At 34.3% G+C, this 18809-nt stretch overlaps 2 protein-coding genes and 1 pseudogene across 3 annotated transcripts in view; 2 read left to right on the top strand and 1 right to left on the bottom strand.

Annotated features, from left to right (window-relative positions):
• The window catches only part of LOC145265372 (S-crystallin SL11-like), a 33274-nt gene extending 32160 nt beyond the window's left edge, over positions 1-1114 (top strand). The window contains exon 5 of one of the 2 annotated variants that reach the window (XM_080121157.1): positions 694-1114. In XM_080121157.1, the coding sequence (XP_079977283.1) occupies positions 694-858 (165 nt within the window). In that variant the 3' untranslated portion in view covers positions 859-1114. The remainder of the gene's footprint in view (positions 1-693) is intronic. The other variant, XM_080121158.1, reaches the window with a different exon arrangement.
• A 10587-nt stretch (positions 1115-11701) lies between these two features.
• Positions 11702-11875, bottom strand: LOC145265876 (U2 spliceosomal RNA; annotated as a pseudogene).
• Positions 11876-16473: 4598 nt separating this feature from the next.
• The window catches only part of LOC145265306 (uncharacterized), a 121925-nt gene continuing 119589 nt past the window's right edge, over positions 16474-18809 (top strand). Inside the window, exon 1 of the mRNA XM_080121081.1 lies at positions 16474-16707. Coding sequence (XP_079977207.1) covers positions 16575-16707 — 133 coding nt within the window. The 5' untranslated portion in view covers positions 16474-16574. The remainder of the gene's footprint in view (positions 16708-18809) is intronic.

Here is an 18809-nt window from a genome sequence, read left to right as displayed (position 1 = left end):
GTGGGCTCTCTCTACCGTGCTAGACAACTACTAACACCCGAAAGTATCCTGTACCTCTATAAGGCCACTATTCGCCCATGTATGGAGTATTGCTGTCACATTTGGGCTGGTGCATCTGCTACTAGTCTCTCTCTCCTTGACAAGGTTCAAAAGAGAGTCGCAAACCTGATAGGCCCTGAACTGGCATCTAAGCTTCAGCCTCTGTCCCATCGACGAACTGTTGCATCCCTCTGCCTTTTCTACAAGTATTTTAGTGGTGAATGCTCTGACGAACTGCAATCACTTGTGCTCTCACGACGCGAGCACCCTCGACAAACCCGACAGGTTGCTAAATCCCACCCCCCACACTGTAGAGATCCCTAGATGTAAAAGATCTTTCTACTCCAATATTTTCTTCCCCAGAATCGTTAGACTTTGGAATTCCATTCCAGGTCCCTGCTTCCCCAACAGTACTGACGTGCAGAAGTTCAAGTGTAACGTGAACCGACATCTTGCTGTCTAAATCCCTACATAGTACCCTAGTAGTTGTTGCCCCTGATAGTAGCCCCCTACACCAAAGTGGCAATTTGCCTTGTTTGGGGTAAAAATGTAAAAAAAAAAAAAGATAAATAAATAAATACTTAGTCTCCAGGAATCATCATTTGACTCGTAAAAGTTCTCATCTTTCTCTTTCAATCTTTCTGTTAATTCCAGATGAAACTCTGCGACATGATGTGCTATGCAGCTCTGGAAAACCCGTTGATCGACAATCCGAATATGCTGAAGGATTATCCGAAGATCCGAGGTCTGAGGATGAGAGTTGCTGGTAATCCGAAGATCAGCGCCTATTTGAAGAAACGGATCCAAACGGATTTTTAAAACCCGAAAAGTCTTCGACCCCCAAAATGACCCTGGGAACGTGACACCCATTAACGAGAAACATCAGCATTCTGTGTTTGGGGGTTAAGATATATTCCTTACACAAAGTTGGTGCGAATTGTTTGGGCGTTTCTCTACCACTATTGACCTCTTTTGTTTGAAGGGACCTTACAACCTTGTTTTTAATTATTTTTATTGTTACCACATTCTGAGGTATCCATAAAAGAGAAAAATAAAAAAAAATATTTGCAAACTTGACTTTTTTTGTTGTTGTTTTAATTTTTTTTTTTTTATACAGTGATCACCACTTATCAAGGCCCGGAAGCCACTCAGGGATAAGGGTTATTGCAAGTACATTACGTTAGTGTGGATATTTGATGAAGTGTTTACTTAAGGGGGCGGTTCATTAGGAATTTGTTAACGTTGGACTTTAAGACATCCAAGTTGTAGTTCGGTGGGAAGCAGGCAGACGGAACAGAGTTCCTCAGGCGTGCAGTTCTAAGAAAGAAGCTTTGTTCATGGAATCCGCGTTTTGATTTAGGCACAGATATAGAGTGGGGGAAATTTTTCACAGTGGATTCAGCTAGACGAGTGTTTTTCGTGAAAGATTGGTGCGGGGGGGGGCAGAGATTGGAGTTCAGACGAGCACCTGCCATGGAAATAACGATAAAACAAGGAAAGACTCGCAACGTCTCTTCTGTGGGAGAGAGGTTGCAGGGTAGAGAAAAGGGCATCCCCCACTAAGCCACAAAGTCTATATTCTAAGACCGTAGTACCTTTAATGTACATACGTTTGTGTGTTACGGTTTCCAGATTCTAAATTATTCGATCGGGATATCCTATTTAATAAAAAAAAATAAGGATATAAGGTGATAATATACTGCGAACATTAAATTAGTATATAGATATGCTAATTTAATGTTCGTATCATGTAATCACACTTAATCAACCGAGAACAACGTCCGTCTGTATAAAAACATATAAGATATTAACGGATATATACTCAAGAGTCAAAAGAAGGAAAAGAATATGCTGTTTTCACAGCCCTAAATATAAGCTACCCCTCCTTTTTAATAAATAGGATATCCCGATCATCGAAGACGCAATGCAAAAAAAAAATAATAATAAATATATAAATACTAAAAAATGGTATCGCTTTTAGGCCATACGTGAAACTAAAATATATCTTCTTGGTTTACTGGCTAAGATCCAAGAGTAGCATCTGTTCTGTCTGAAGATGGTGCAGTGATATTGTGGGGTTTACGTTCGCGCCGGGCATCGATATAATGGAAATATATCACAGACTCCTATAAGAATATTAGAGATTAAATGTAATAACCATATATATTGTGGCTCTACATTAACCAGATTACTTAGATAAATAATTTTACAGTTTTAATAGAAGGGTTACAATAATATCGCGGGGTCCCCATTCACGCTGAATGTCCACAATGTCCAGCAGTAATATATTACATATAGAAGATTCCGATGTGGAATTTGAGGAATTTCCACAAGGCTTGCTAATAGAAATGATCGTTTTTGTTTATGAATTTTTAGATGAGGACTAATGTTCTCATCATGAGTGTTATTCTCACAATTTTTCGGTCGATGTAACCGCCGACCTTCTTCAAGTGAATCTTTTCAAACTCGGGAATCTGAGCTGAATTTCGAACGAATGGCGTTTTGTTAATCTCATAGCAGACAAAATGAACAGTAAAAAAAAAAACAAAAAACAAACAAACAAACAACAAAGAACAAATCAAAAAACATTAAACAAACAACAACAAAAAAAACAACAAACAAACAGACAAACAAACAACAAAAAATAAACAAACAAAAAAAACAAAACAAAACAACAAACAAACAAACAAACAAATAACAAAAAAAAACAATTAAAAAACAACAAACAACAAAAACCAAAACAAAAAACAACAAACAAACAAACAAACAACAAAAAACAAAACAAAAAACAACAGACAAACAAACAAACAAACACGGTTCGAGCGTAACGGCCACGTTATAAAATTTAGTGCTTATTTTCCGATGCCATAAACGATTCTTTTAACTGCTTATTTTTTGGTTTTTATCTTGTTTATAAGCATATTTTCCATTGCAATTAAAATGCTAAATATTTATTGATTTAAGTTGCAAGTAAAATCAAAATCTAATGACCCCCCCCCTACAAAAGTATTTCACGTTTGTGAAAATATACGCATAAAATACATGAGATTTTACGGTAATCTGAAAAGAAAAGAGTTAAAACAACATGTTATGAGATATTATTTATATTAATTTATTTATTGCGGACTATTATTCTTATCTTCTAGTTGTTGTTTCACGATGTTTCGGCCAACTATTCCTCTGGCCTTCGTCAGGTGGTAAACCACGACGGGATCCGAATCTCCTAACTCTATCCTAAGCAATTACTGCCTTCCATAGTTGTTGCTGTCTCACCACGTTTTGGCCAACTAAGCCTCCGGCCGGCTTTGGGTAGGATTGAAACCGCTATCTTCGGACAATGCTCATCTGGAACCGTAGAGATTCAACATCTCTATCCACTGCGTGAATGAGTCTTTGGCGCAGTAATTGCTGTGGATACAGTTAGGAAATTCGGAGTTCCTATCCCGTCGCGGTTAATCACCTGATGAAGGCAAGAGGAATAGTTGGCCGAAACGTCGTAAAACAACAAATAAGTCAATAAATAATACAAAACGCTCATCTAAAAAAGAGTTTCAATTAATCAAATAATGTTCAGACATGTTTAAAGAATCGAAATTGGAATTGGAATCTGTAATGGTATCGGAATTGGTAATTTAAAACAGAATCGGTAATTGTGTCGGAATCAAGAAGATATTGGAAAACACTTTATATATATATATATATATATATATATATATATATATATATATATATATATATATAAAGAGAGAGAGAGAGAGAGAGAGAGAGAGAGAGAAGGAACAAACCAAGTTATGTGTTCACCAACATTTCATCTTTATTTTGAGGCTTCCTCTGAATGAAAGAAATTAAGAAAACAAAATACCAATACTAATATTTGAAAATATATTCTTGATGTAATGACATGTATGACATAGTTCCATTTCAGGAGCGGGAAAAGTCGTTGGACACTAAGAAAATAAAAAGGGGGGGGAGCATGGCGTTGTGAAAGAGAGTAAGATTTTTTTTATATAGCGTCATATATACGTTAATATATTTAAAAAGATATTGTGCAATTCATATTCTTTTTGGAACAAATATGTCCGTTATAATTCAAATATGGATGTGTAACTGAAATGAAATGAGTGTATTTTAGTTATGTTATTTCTTGACTGATTTTATGTATTCATTAATACAGGAGGTGTTGTCTATGGTGTGAGAGCGTTAACCTGTGTCTAAAATTAAATTATGTTCTTTTAATAGAAGTTTACTAATTATTGGTGATGCATTATAGAAACCTGCACGTTGTTTAATTGTGCTTGAATTTGCGATAAGCGATGATTCAAGAAGTCTCCGTCGTAGTTTAATTGAAAATATATTTAATTATTTTTGCTTGGTTGAAATCAAAAGTATGATTATGCTGCAATGAATGAGAGAATAATGCATTAAGATAATTGCTATTTCTTATATCTTTTTTTATGTTCAATGTGCCATTTTTCTAATTTACGTTGGGTTTCAGAAACGTATATATGATGCCAATTTTGGCAAGGAATAGTGTATATGTCTGCAATGGAAACTGGTTTGCTTTGGAGGTGTTTTGTTGTTTTTAATGTTTGTCTTATAGTTTGTGATGTGGTTTGTATGATTGGAATTCCTAGTTTGTTTAGTGTGTTGCAAATTATTGTATTATTGAGTGAGTGGGTAAAAGAAGATATCTGTTTATGAGAGAACTGTATGGTTTATATGTTTTTTGCTGATTTATACTAGAAAATATTAGTGTGGCTTTTTTCTTAGAATTTAATATTAAATGTGTGGTATATTGCAAGGTTTTCAAAGTATTTATGAGGGATTTGAATTCTTTGTCCAGATATTCTGAACTGCAAATTCTGAATGCATGTAGGAAGAAACCAATTATCATACCTGTTTTTATTTTGTGAAAAGTATGACGCTGTGCCATTTCGGAGACGGAAAAAGACGTTGGAAATTAAAAATAAGGAGTGGAAGAGCTTGTGTTGTTAAAGAGAAAGAGATTTTTAATAACGTCATGTAGCCGTTGATATATTTTTAAAAGATATGACGCAGTTAATATCTTTCTGGAAAAAAATATGCCCGTTAAAATACCAACTGGTAGAGTCATCTGGAGCGATACATCGAAACTTTTTTTGTCAGAAGGAATATTAACTGCGCCACATCTTTTAAAAATATATTAACGGATATATGACGTTATTAAAAATCTCCCCCCACTTTAACAACGCAAGCTCCTCCCGCTTTTCTGAATTTCCAACATTTTTTCCGTTTCTGAAATGGAACAGCGTCACACTTTTCACGAGAAAATTTTCAAATATTTGTACTGGTGTCCTATTGCATATCTTTCGATGCCTCGCTCCAGGTGGCTCCAATAGTTGGTACTTTATGGCTTAACGAGCCAATCACAATCTTTCAAGGAGGAAAGACCCGGATTTACTCATATTCATTACATAACCTCCCCTGAGATAAATTTTCCCGTGAAATTAATCTTTAATATATTTTCTTTTTAGAGTCTGGCCATAATTTATTCACTTTTTTCCTGAACCGTTTCCCAATGAAGATATCCCAATGGAATCTCTTCGGTATTTTCCGCAATCTCTGTAGCGTGCCTGGGTCTCAAGTGATTCCAATATCATTTGCACAGAAATTAGTTTCCTTTTATATAATTTATGACCAGTCCTATTCTTTTGGTTACAATTCCTTCTTCCGGAAACATCACCCAGGCCATAAAGTTTTTGAAAAAAAAAGTGTCCCCTTTAGTCATCTGTGTTTTCTTTTATTGGTGGTTTCTTCGACGGAATAGGCAACAACTTATCAAACACGGAGCATATTTTTTTTTATGCAAACATGAACTCGGCTGTCAATAAACGTAACGTTGCCTTCGAATTTGGCATGATTCTGTAAATTGCCAAAAGTTTTTTGAATACTTCATTCATTTATGTTCACGTTTTAATTCTTTTTCAGAACTAATTTCAATGTGTCCACATATTTTTCTTCAATTCCTTTAGGTTTTGGATTGTAAACTGGCCTTGTCACGTGATTGTCACGTGCTCAACTGACAATGATTTGCAGTATTCCTTACATTTTTTTTCTAGTGAACTGGGTTCCATTTTCGCTGACTAAAGTTTTCGGGATTCCAATATGACTAAAAACTTTCGTCAAGTGCGTTTATCGTATTTGAAGCCGTCAAATGTCTGCACTCAGCAATTTCTCTCTACTTCGTAAAACTGTCTACCATGACCAACTAATACGATCCATGTCCAGTGTCGAAAATGGTACTTTTCGTTCGGGTTTAAAAATTAATTTAACAAATTAAGTCAACTTGTGTTTTAGCGTATAGACTGAGTATTTCTGAAATAAAAAAACAAAAAAAAAAACGCTTTTCAAAATAATAATAAATATTTCCTCTTACTTCTATTTATTTTGTCCACGACGTTAATATTGTTATAGAATTAACTAAATCGGTAATTTACATAAATTAAACAGTACAATCCAGTCTAAACCAAAAATATTTTATGAACGAGGAGTTACATTTATAATTTTTTTTCTTATGAACGAAATGTTACAGTTTAGCTTTGGACTTTAATTTTGTACCCGAAATCCCTCTGACAATGCACTTTTGTATTTGTTAACCATGGCAAACCTATTTTCCCCAAATTTGTTCATTTTTTACCGAGATACCGCTTCCTGAATCGAGTAATAAGTTTACAATCAGTTCTTTTATTTTTATTTCTTCTTTGACCCTTTGTTTCGTCAGACAATGAGAATTTTAAAACTTATTTTAAAGAAACAGTCCTTTTTATATGCTTTCCACCACACGCATTGCATATAACATGGGTAGTTTATAATTATTGGGTTTTTATTACTAAAGGTTATATATCTACTGAAAAGTTACACTCTTTCAAAAATTATTGAAAAGGACATACCTATGCTCTCTATTTCATTGTTACTGTGGTAAGTAAAAATTCACGCGGTAGAAGCAACTAAATTTGCAACTGGTTGGTTTGAGAGAGAGAGAGAGAGAGAGAGAGAGAGAGAGAGAGAGAGAGAGAGAGAGTAAGGAGTTAATATATGGTTAAAATTTTGTTCATATGTTAGTTTAGGGATAGGATAATATGTTAAATTATGATTCAACTGATATTAGGAATTCAAATAAAATTTGATGCACGAATTCCGAATATTTACGAGGGGCGTGCTATAAGTAATTTCAAGTTTGCAGATCAAAGATTCATTGAGTATATAGGTTGAGAAGTGTACTTACGTACACACACACATTCTCACAGTGAAATTATCTGTGTGTGTGTCTGTGAGTGTACATTTCCCTACCAAATAAGTCTGTCGATTTTCAGTCTACAGACTCGAGATTTGATATAAGGCGTATTGAGATTTGGGGAAATCTTTTTAATCGGTTTTCGGCCAGAAATTTGGTTGTCAAGGGGTCAAAGTTCAACGATTTGACCTTTGAAAACTCTACCAAACTCATTCGCCAATTTTGGGTCTAAACACTTGACATTTTAGATGTAAGTTACTTGTACATGGATCAAACGTTTTAATTTGATTTGAGCCCAAAGCAATACATGGTAAGGGGTCAAAATCGGGGTCAAAGTTTAAAATAAAAATGACCTCTACGGTCTCTACCAAATTATTCAGCCAATTTTTAGTCTAAACATTTGAAATTTTACATAAAGTGTATTCAGACATGTAGTAAGCTTTTTAATCAGTTTTTGGGCGAAAATTTAGCTGCCTAGAGGTCACAGTTGAAAGAGTTGACATTTGCAGACTCTACCAAATCCTTCGCCAATTTAGGTCTAAACACTTAAAATTTTCAATGTAGGTTAACTGGACATGAGTCAAACTTTTTAATATATATATATATATATATATATATATATATATATATATATATATAAATTCACATAAGGTTATGAACAGTACATAGGGCCCGAGCAAAGCCAGGTTGCACTGCTAGTATTTCCATAAAATCAAGAGAATAAAAAGATTAAAAAATTAGAGCATTAGGCTGTGTATTTCATATTCGTTCCAATAGTTTTGTGAACATTCGAATAATATAATGTTTAAAATTGTCCGAACGGTCACGAAACAATTGTATGGAATATGAAAATACACATGATAATGTTATCATTTTTTTTCCTTTTCATTGTCTTGATTTTTGTGAAAAATTATATGAACGCTCGAATATAAAAACTGATAATCATGAAACTTAATAATTGAGTTAATATATTAAAATTTTATGTTAAAAATATTAATAAGGCATATAATGTATATATATATATATATATATATATATATATATATATATTAATAAGGCATATAATGTATATATATATATATATACATTATCAAAAATATTAATAAGGCATAATGTATATATATATATATATATATATGTATATACATTATGCCTTATTAATATTTTTAATAATCTCTCTCTCTCTCTCTCTCTCTCTCTCTATATATATATATATATATATATATATATATATATATACATTATGCCTTATTAATATTTTTAACAAAAATTTTAATAATAATAATAATAATATTTTTAACCAAAAATTTTAATATATTAACTCAATTATAAAGAATTTTTGAGATAAAGATGAAACGTAGATAAATGTGTGTGTGTGTATATATATATATATATATATATATATATATATATATATATATATATATATATATACACACATTTATCTCCATTTCATCTTTACCCCAAAACTTCTTCGGGATGATTGATTCCCCCCTCTAGTCCAATCATTCTGAAGAAGTCTTGAAATAAAGATGAAACGTTGGTGAATACATGAATAGGTTTTTCCAATACATTAGAATATTATTTCCATAATTTTTTAATTTGATTCTGTTTCGTTCTACTTCAGTCGAAATTCTCAGAAATCAAGGAGGCTCCACTTTCGGGGGCTAACACTTGATATCTAAATAAGACACATAGCTATTCAAATATTCCATTAAAGCTCTAACCTTACCCCGACGGAATTTTGATATATTTTTATATATTAAATGTTTTTGGTTAAAAATATCGATAAGGTATATATATATATATATATATATATATATATATATATATATATATATATATATATATATATATATATAGGACAACAAGAGTATGAAATGAAAACACAAAACTATATATTGGTAGATATAGAATGGATCATGTATTGAATAATGGAATACAGGCAAAATTTGGGGGATAGATGGGACTCTTTATGTCAGGGCATTTTGAAGCCTAATGCTTCTCATCGTAAGAGTAGAGAAGGTGTTAGATAGCATGGGGAAGATGCGGCGTCTAGTGTAAGGTTCATTAGAGACGAAAAATATTAAGAGGAATTATAGAATGTTTGGGGAAGCCTTACTGAATTCTAAATAAATAAGGAGAAGCTTGTTATATATAGTATGGTATATAAGATTGTATATGGTCTTTAACATAGTATTGCGATTAAGGGGTATATGTATTATATATATATACCTTATCGATATTTTTAAACAAAATATATATATATATATATATATATGTGTGTGTGTGTGTGTGTGTGTGTGTGTGCGTGCGCGCGCGTGTGTGTGTGTTTATTTGTTTTTATTATTGATACTTTTTGAATGAATTCAATTATTTATACGAAAGTGCAATTTTATCGAAATGCGAGTTGGGAATGATTTTTCCCTTTGACCAATTTGGTACCCCCCTAAATGGGGAGCGGCAAGCGGTCCTGATTTTCAATCTCGCTAGATTCAGTCACTCTGATGAGTCGTAGACGACGAAACACGTGTCAGTGGATCGTTAAATTTTAAAAATAATATATATATATTAAAATTTTTGGTTAAAAAATATCGATAAAGTACACCCACACACACACGCACAAACACACGCGCGCGTGCGTGCACACACACACACACACACACACACACACACACACATATATATATATATATATAGTAACTAAATAAATTATATATTTTAATCGGTCATGACAAATGGTTTCACGCCCTGAGCGACCATTTATTTGTCCCTCGGCGCAATTATACAAATGCATTGTCAGTGCAGCGTTGCAACATTTCTACAATTTGCCTTGACTGTAACGACACTCAGTGGCCGGATACAGTTAAACTGTCGGAATTAATCGCATTTACCAAGTGCAGCATTGTGCACCTGCGTGCCAATTATCACACATGTGGACAATTGCAGCAAATGCAGACGGTGCAGTTAATCAGACACTTATGTCATTTACGTCCGAAAATCTTGGATCCTCTTATCTTTGGAAATAATTTTCCGTTTGAAAAACAATCACAAATTGAAAAAGGATTAATCGTGATTGCGCATGCGTTAAAAAAAAAAAACTCCTCATTCCAGGAAACAACTTCTCTTATATATATATATATATATATATATATATATATATATATATATATATATATATATATATATACTAGCATGGGTACCCAGCGTTGCCTGGGTTGACATGAAGTTCTGTTTGAAACACACCAGTATACTAATCATTTTCATCATGACCAACGTGGATACCCCCACAACCAAAATAAAAAAACGGATGAAAACATGTAAATGTAATCGCCCAAAAAAAGAAGTATGTGATACCCTCTCTACCAGATATTTCGGCAGAAGGGCTACAAAGAGAAGAAACTATTCTCCGGATATTGAGCACTGGAAAGACCCCCCTCAAAGAAAAGATAATTAAAAATAAATCATTACAACTTTTGTTTCAATAAAAATAGCAGTGAATGCCCGTGTGATCGCAAAAATAAAAAGAAAGAAAAAAAAAGATCTACCAAAAAGTAATTCTAAAAACAATTAAATGATATTTTTCGTCATTTTATATTTCTTATGTAATCCTCCCCCCCCGGAAAAAATTTAATTTGTCATATTTTGAGGGCCATTCTGCTTATAAAATTCTTAGGTGAAAGTACAGAATGGTTTCATAAAAATTAATTAAATTTATCGTTATTTTATGTTTCAAATGTAATTCCCGCCCCCCCCCCCACCACAAAAAACTAAAAATGTTTGTATTTGTCATGTTTTGTCCCTCGATCGCCAAACTTGAAAAAAAAATGCTAGAGATGACATGTTTGTGGCCAAACAGTGGGTGCTCATTTTACGTTCTGCCGGAACAGATGGTATTTATTTGCTCACCCACCGAGCAAATTAGGCACAAGGCCGATTTTTAATGTGAGGAGTAGAGGGGAAATGGGGACCAGCTCCCCGGGGAGTAGGGGAGCTGGATAGTGACAATTGGTATGAAGGGTTGCCCCTACATTAACCAAGGTCTTATATATGGAGTCGCCCCCACATATGGTCTTTGCTCGCAGTATCTGCCGGAACAGATGGTATTTATTTGCTCCCCCAGCAAATTAGGCACAAGGCCGATTTTTAATGTGAGGAGTGAAGGGAGGGGGGAAGGGAAAAAGGGGACCAGCTCCCGAGAGGTGGGAAATGGGAGCTGGTTAAAGGTCAGGCATGTGGGGCTGCTCCCACATCTGGTCTTTGCTAGTCATAGCTAGTCATAGCTTGCAGCATCTGCCGGAACAGATGGTGTTTATTTGCTCCCCCACCGAGCAAATTAGGCACAAGGCCGATTTTTAATGTGAGGAGTGAAGGGAGGGGGAAGGGAAAAAGGGGACCAGCTCCCGAGAGGTGGGAAATGGGAGCTGGTTAATGGTCAGGCATGTGGGGTTGCCCCCACATCTGGTCTTTGCTAGTCATAGCTAGTCATAGCTAGTCATAGCTTGCAGTATCTGCCGGAACAGATACTACACTTTGATCTTGGCCAAAAGGCCAAGAAAAGGGGGGTATTTATTTGCTCCACCACCGAGCAAATTAAGCACAAGGCTGAGTTTTAATGTGAGGTGTGAATGGGGAAATGGGGACCAACTCCCCGGGAAGTAGGGGAGCTGGATAGTGACAACTTGTATGAAGGGTCGCCCCTACATTGACCAAGGTCCTATATGTGGGGCCGCCCCCACATATGGCCCTCGCTTGCAGCATCTGCCGGAACAGACACCACACCCCGATCTTGGCCAAAAGGCCAAGAAAAGCTTAAAAAGCTAAGAATAGCATCTATTAACAACAGACCTTTGATCTTAACCAAAAAGGCCAAGCACAAAAGTGTTACGGACAGACCGACCGACGGAGTGACTTATAGACTCGCTTGCACGCGACTAATAATAATTCAGCTTAGAATAATATTTCGAAATGAAAACAAAAACAGGAAATATTTAAAAACGTAATTTTTCAATTAAACTATCACAGTTATTTCACCTTTTGGTTTTCTGGTTTTTGGTTTGAAAATAAAACGGTTTCAGATTTCAGATATAATAAGTTAAATGAAATATAACTTTTAATTTGAATAAACTAAATAATGAAAAATGTTTTAATTAGTACAGTTGAAACAAAGCTATTATGTCGAATAAGTAATGCCATCGAGACAATTATTTAAATAGATTTCATTTAATGTGATATGTTAATGACCGTAACTCAATTATGTAAAACTGGTTTGAAGTATCCTATATATTGAAAATACATAAAGAATATAATGTCTACGTTGACAGAAGTATCCTAACATGGGCATTAGTATTTCATCACAAGGAGAAGTCTACGCACACATTGCCTTTATATTTCTTTGGCCATTGGTAGTTATACACACACGAACGCTACTACTTTATATATATATATATATATATATATATATATATATATTACAAAAGGAATGCATTACATTACAGCTAATTAAGATTACTTATCTCTCAACTATGTGATGTCCTTAAATGGGGATCGACGCACATATTCATATATATATATATATTTGTTTATGTATATATATATTTTCCAAAGAAATTTATATTCAATGAGTAATCTTATTTGCATATTATATTAAAGAAAATCTGTTTTAATAATTAGCTCCATGTTATAATTTTTTTTGATATAATATAATTGTTTTACTTGTTTTATTTAGAAATACGAGGTGGCCCATAAGTCACTTTAAGTTTGAAAACGAAACAACTTTTTATTAAATGACTGTATTTATTTGATTCTTTTTTTTATTACACAGTTTTGAATGTGGAAATTTGTTCTGACTCAGTTACGAAAGATAATATCTCTTAAGTAGCCCCCATTCTCGGCTTCGGAAAGTCGAGCTCTTTCTAAGCTATTCTTCATTTTTTTTTTAATGTAAAGTGACTTATGTGCTAACCTGTATTATTTAAAGTTGAATTATTTAATTTATTTTTGATTTAATTTATTTTTTAATTAATTTTCAATTATTAATAGCTGACAACAGTTGCGTTTAAAACCGGGCGTAAGCTTATTTAATTAAGATATGAGAGCTAATTCCTCTTTAACTTATGACAGGGACTTCTCGTTTAATTTTCATAGATCATGTGTTTTACTGGCCCTGTCGGTGGGGCATTAGAATACACCGACTGCCCCCCTGCAGAGGGTAAAAGTCCCTCAATGGGGGTCCTGGATATGACTTTAAACTATATCCAGTGGTGAGGCCCCAGCTTGTGGGCTTTGGGGAGTGTGGAGCCACCCTTTAATTACCATTGCTCCCAGGTCCACTCTGACCCGGAGTGGTAGTACCTGTTAGGGTCCCAACTATGGGTTAAATAGAAACTGACGTGAAGACAACAAATATATTCTATTCAAAAATTTTTTCTTCAAAATCTTTGGATTCGGCATTAAATAACCCGAAAAGGGTTGATATGCCGTAAAACAAAAACAACCAACATGTGTTTTATGCTTCCTTAAATCAAACACGAGTACATGCAGCTAGTATTTATATAATGCTAACAGGAAGACCCGAAGTTGCCCGGGATTGAATGATGATCAACGAATATTTTACACTCCTATATTTTTATTGCCATCGAAATCCGTGAAATCGTCCTTCACATGCTCCCATGCAGTAACTTAGTCCAAAATATGTTATTCTACATTGCACTCTAGAGAACCTTCTGTTTCTTTTAGAAAATTATTTTATATAAACTTCTTTCCAATTTAGGAAAAAAAAACATTAAGAGCAATAAATAAATAAAATAACAAAAAAGTAAGCAAACAAAATAACCGTAAATTGTCATAGACGAACGCAGACCCAACAATATTATTGATATGAATAAATTAAAATAAAAGAAATTTTCATTTTTATAAATGTCAAGCACGAACTCAGACCTTACAATCTTATTGTGTGATCCGATCGTTTGCTGGGAGTGTTACTTGGTATGTCCGTGTCATGGAGACGTGTCTGAAACGGTTGTACCATTCTGGCACGGCATAAGCTCCCCCGTGTTCTAATCACAGTGAAAACGAGAGGCACATCTCTTACAGTAAGGGGTCTATATGGCGTCGTCTGCTGTAGTTGGCTTGCACGTCTGGTCGTCATCGTCGAATCTTCACTACGTCATTCTGTCGTCATTGATGGCAGAAACCGCTTGCTGAATATTAACGCTTTTATAATATACTAGCATGGATTCCCAGCGTTGCCCGGGTATTTGGAGGTGTATGTTGAGCAAAAAAAAATAAATAAATAAAATAAAATAAACGGTAATTTTTTTCTTAATTTGACCCCTTAAAATTTATTGTTTTGGGCTCAAGTCAAGTTATTAAGTTAGATCCATGTCCAAGAAAACTATATCTAAAATTTCAAGTGTTTGGACCCAAAATTGTCGGATGAGTTTTGTAGAGTTCTCAAAGGTTAAATCGTTAAACTTTGACCCCTTAATTGCCAAATTTCTGTCCGAAAACCAATCACATCGATTTTCCCAAATCTCAGTACCCTGTATATCAAATTTCGAGTCTGTAGGCTTAAAATTGACAGAGTTAATGCGTAGGGAAATGTACGCACAGAGACACACAGACAAACACACAGACAGACAGATACACAGACACGGTCACTTTTATAGATATATATATATTGAACAACGGCATTTTTAAAAAATAAAAATATAGATATTTTTATTCTACATTTTAGGAACATCTTATTGATTTTTTATGTGATTGTAGACCCACGCCGCCACGGACGGCGAAAAGTGCTTTGAACGTCGCTGGCACGCGACTATGTTGTTCGATGTTCCCGGCTTCAATTGTCTAAAACAATACAATTCAATTTTCTTTCTTTCAATGAAGAAAGAGAGAGAAAGGAAGTCAAAGACAGAGAGAGAGAGAGAGAGAGAGAGAGAGAGAGAGAGAGAGAGAGAGAGGGGGAGAGGATGGATACATAACATTTTAATATTATTTGAAATTCGATTGTTAGCAGGCAAGCGTAACCTCTTATGACCTCTCTGGACCAGTTTTCAATCAAGCCTTCGCTGACGCATGTTGACATTTTGGCATTGCCCGGGCAGATTGTGCTTGCCTCCCCTCGAGAACAGTGCACATCTGGTAAAAAGAACCCCAAATGTAAGTGGAGTTGTGGCTCTCCGGAAAAGGTTTCTCACCCATTGCGCCACAATTGATTTTAATAAATCAAAATTAAAACGTATTTCCTTTTTATAAATGTCAAGCGCGAACGCAGCCCCCGCAATATTATTGATATGAATAAATTATAAATAAAACTATGTAGTTTTTATGAATATCAAGCTTACGATGAGTTAAAAGTAGCACGGATTTCGTTTTTATGAAAGTCTAGACCGAACGCAGACCCAACAATATTATTCATATGAATAATTTAGTAAAGGTATTTTTTTTAATAAATGCCAAGCAGGACGAAGATCTCACAATATTATTAGTCTGAAAAAATTAAAGGTAAAACGTATTTCATACACACGGGCATTGGGATTTATATATGTTGATAAATATGCGAAAATAATGTCTTTGTACAATATTGGTTCTTTTCAGATTGGAATGCTTTCGTCTGGTTATTGGAATAGGCACACAGCATCAGTTCAAGAAATAGAAACATGTCCAAGAGAACTCCATCGTGATGTCATCGTGACGTCACCGCGATGTCATTGTCGAAAACAATTGACCTCTCTTTTGCACCTCAGCGTCGATCCGAATTGTTGCCAAAAGCAGTTGCAAACGGTGCATAATGACACTTAATAACTGCCAAGCTGCAATTTTGTTCGCTTGCACTGCCTGCGTTAATTATTGCAATTTAAACCACACATGCACTACGCATTATCAAAACAACTCTTTGTTATTTGATTATTTATTCATTTAAAAAATTTATTCCTCTTTTTTAGCATTTTTTCTTCACCGCTAATTCTTACGTTTTTCTCTTAATTTGCTTTTGCATGCATTTATTTGCCAATTAATTCACGAAGTTGAAGATAGCTACGAGTAAATGTCCGGTGCAACGCAAAAATAGGAAGAAAAAAAAAACAGCTGACTCAGCGGAAGGATCGTATAAAAACTTGTTGCAAAGCGAATCACCAGAAGACAACAATCTTCCTTGCAAGAACAAAGTCGTTCGTATAATCTAATCGTCTAGGAGTTTTATTTATTGCTAGCTTTAGCGGAAGAATACGTATATATATATATTTTAATTCCAAATATGCCTTCTTACACCTTGTACTATTTTAATGGCCGCGGACGTGCCGAAATCTGCCGGATGCTGTTTGCCGCCGCTTCGATTCAATACATCGATAGGAGAATTGAAGTTTCAGAATGGACGCAATTCAAGACAAGTAAGTTTTTTGTTTGTTTTGTTAATATAATAATGAGTACCGCTTATCAAGACACACAGAAAACCCGAGGATGAGGATTATGAAATTATTAATTGCACCCACACGACAATGTATAGAAGTTTAATATATATATATATATATATATATATATATATATATATATATATATATGTATATATATATATGTGTATATGTATATATATATATGATAAGAATAATGGAAATAGTATTCCGACAAAATAGAGAAATAAACAAACCGAGTTATGTGTTCATCAACGTTTCGTCTTTATTTCGAGACTTAAAAGAACAAACCGAGTTATTTATTTTCCAGAGGTAATATAACCAATGAAGTTTAACGTCGGATTATATATATATATATATATATATATATATATATATATATATATATATATATAATCCGACGTTATTATTTTCCAGAGGTAATGTAACCAATGAAGTTTTACGGGGTTAATACAAGAGTGCTCAATACCAAAGTAGGGCAAGGTATACATTTGGTTTAACATAAGTAGCATTATGAGCACGGCAAATTCGAGTCATATTAAAAGCATTTTCATAACGGAATAATTCCGGTTAAATCTGAATTCCTTTTCGCATAGATATTCGAAAAAGTTTGTCAAATTTATACTCCCCTACTAATTAAATCTTTACGTACGAGTATGTTTAGGATTTGGGGCGGATATCACACACGCATACACATACCGTCCTTTCCAGCCTTTCATTATCTCCATCTCGGCTTATACTCCCCTACTAATTAAATCTTTACGTACGAGTATGTTTAGGATTTGGGGCGGATATCACACACGCATACACATACCGTCCTTTCCAGCCTTTCATTATCTCCATCTCGGCTTATACTCCCCTACTAATTAAATCTTTACGTACGAGTATGTTTAGGATTTGGGGCGGATATCACACACGCATACACATACCGTCCTTTCCAGCCTTTCATTATCTCCATCTCGGCTTATACTCCCCTACTAATTAAATCTTTACGTACGAGTATGTTTAGGATTTGGGGTGGATATCACACACGCATACACATACCGTCCTTTCCAGCCTTTCATTATCTCCATCTCGGCTTATACTCCCCTACTAATTCAATCTTTACGTACGAGTATGTTTAGGATTTGGGGTGGATATCACACACGCATACACATACCGTCCTTTCCAGCCTTTCATTATCTCCATCTCGGCTTATACTCCCCTACTAATTCAATCTTTACGTACGAGTATGTTTAGGATTTGGGGCGGATATCACACACGCATACACATACCGTCCTTTCCAGCCTTTCATTATCTCCATCTCGGCTTATACTCCCCTACTAATTCAATCTTTACGTACGAGTATGTTTAGGATTTGGGGTGGATATCACACACACACATACATATATTGTTCTTTCCAGCCTTTCATTATCTCCATCTCGGATTTTTAACCCCCTAATCTTTCCCTCTATTCTTATATCTCAACACACACCCTAATACACACTCCTATTTACTCTTCTTTACATAAAACCTTGTTCCTATTTTTAATAATATTTGATTGAACCTCCTTATATTGAGTCCATGTGACTTGGAAGACTTTATATTTTCATTGCTAACTTTGTTTTCATATAAGTTGTATCGCCCGAAGAGGCCTCTAGATATTAAAAACTAGTTGAACGAAACATGCTCATGACTATGTAGCAACATATTACTGCTTATGTAAAACTAAATAAAAAGTATATATATATATATATATATATATATATATATATATATATATAGTATCTATTTATTCATACAAACATTATTGGCTTCATATGTACATACGTGTTTTAGCTATGATTTTCTAGAAATCCATTGTCATATGCACCCCCTCCCCCAATCTCAACGTTGCTTTTGTAATCTTTTCGACAAATAGACTATAGGTATATCGCGTTGGAGTTCGCATTATTTCTCTCCTCAAAATTTGAAAATGGCTAGGAACATTTTAATTTTTGTATTTTAATATTTCTTCCCTGAATAAATCAAATATGAATGAAACTATGACTGTATTTTTTTTTTAATAAGTTTAATCTATATATATATATATATATAAGCGA

The sequence above is a fragment of the Euprymna scolopes genome, chromosome 40, assembly GCF_053919585.1.
Source record: "Euprymna scolopes isolate OS-2025 chromosome 40, ASM5391958v1, whole genome shotgun sequence".
In the NCBI taxonomy this organism is placed as follows: Eukaryota; Metazoa; Mollusca; class Cephalopoda; order Sepiida; family Sepiolidae; genus Euprymna; species Euprymna scolopes.
This window is presented reverse-complemented; position numbering and strand designations above follow the sequence as displayed.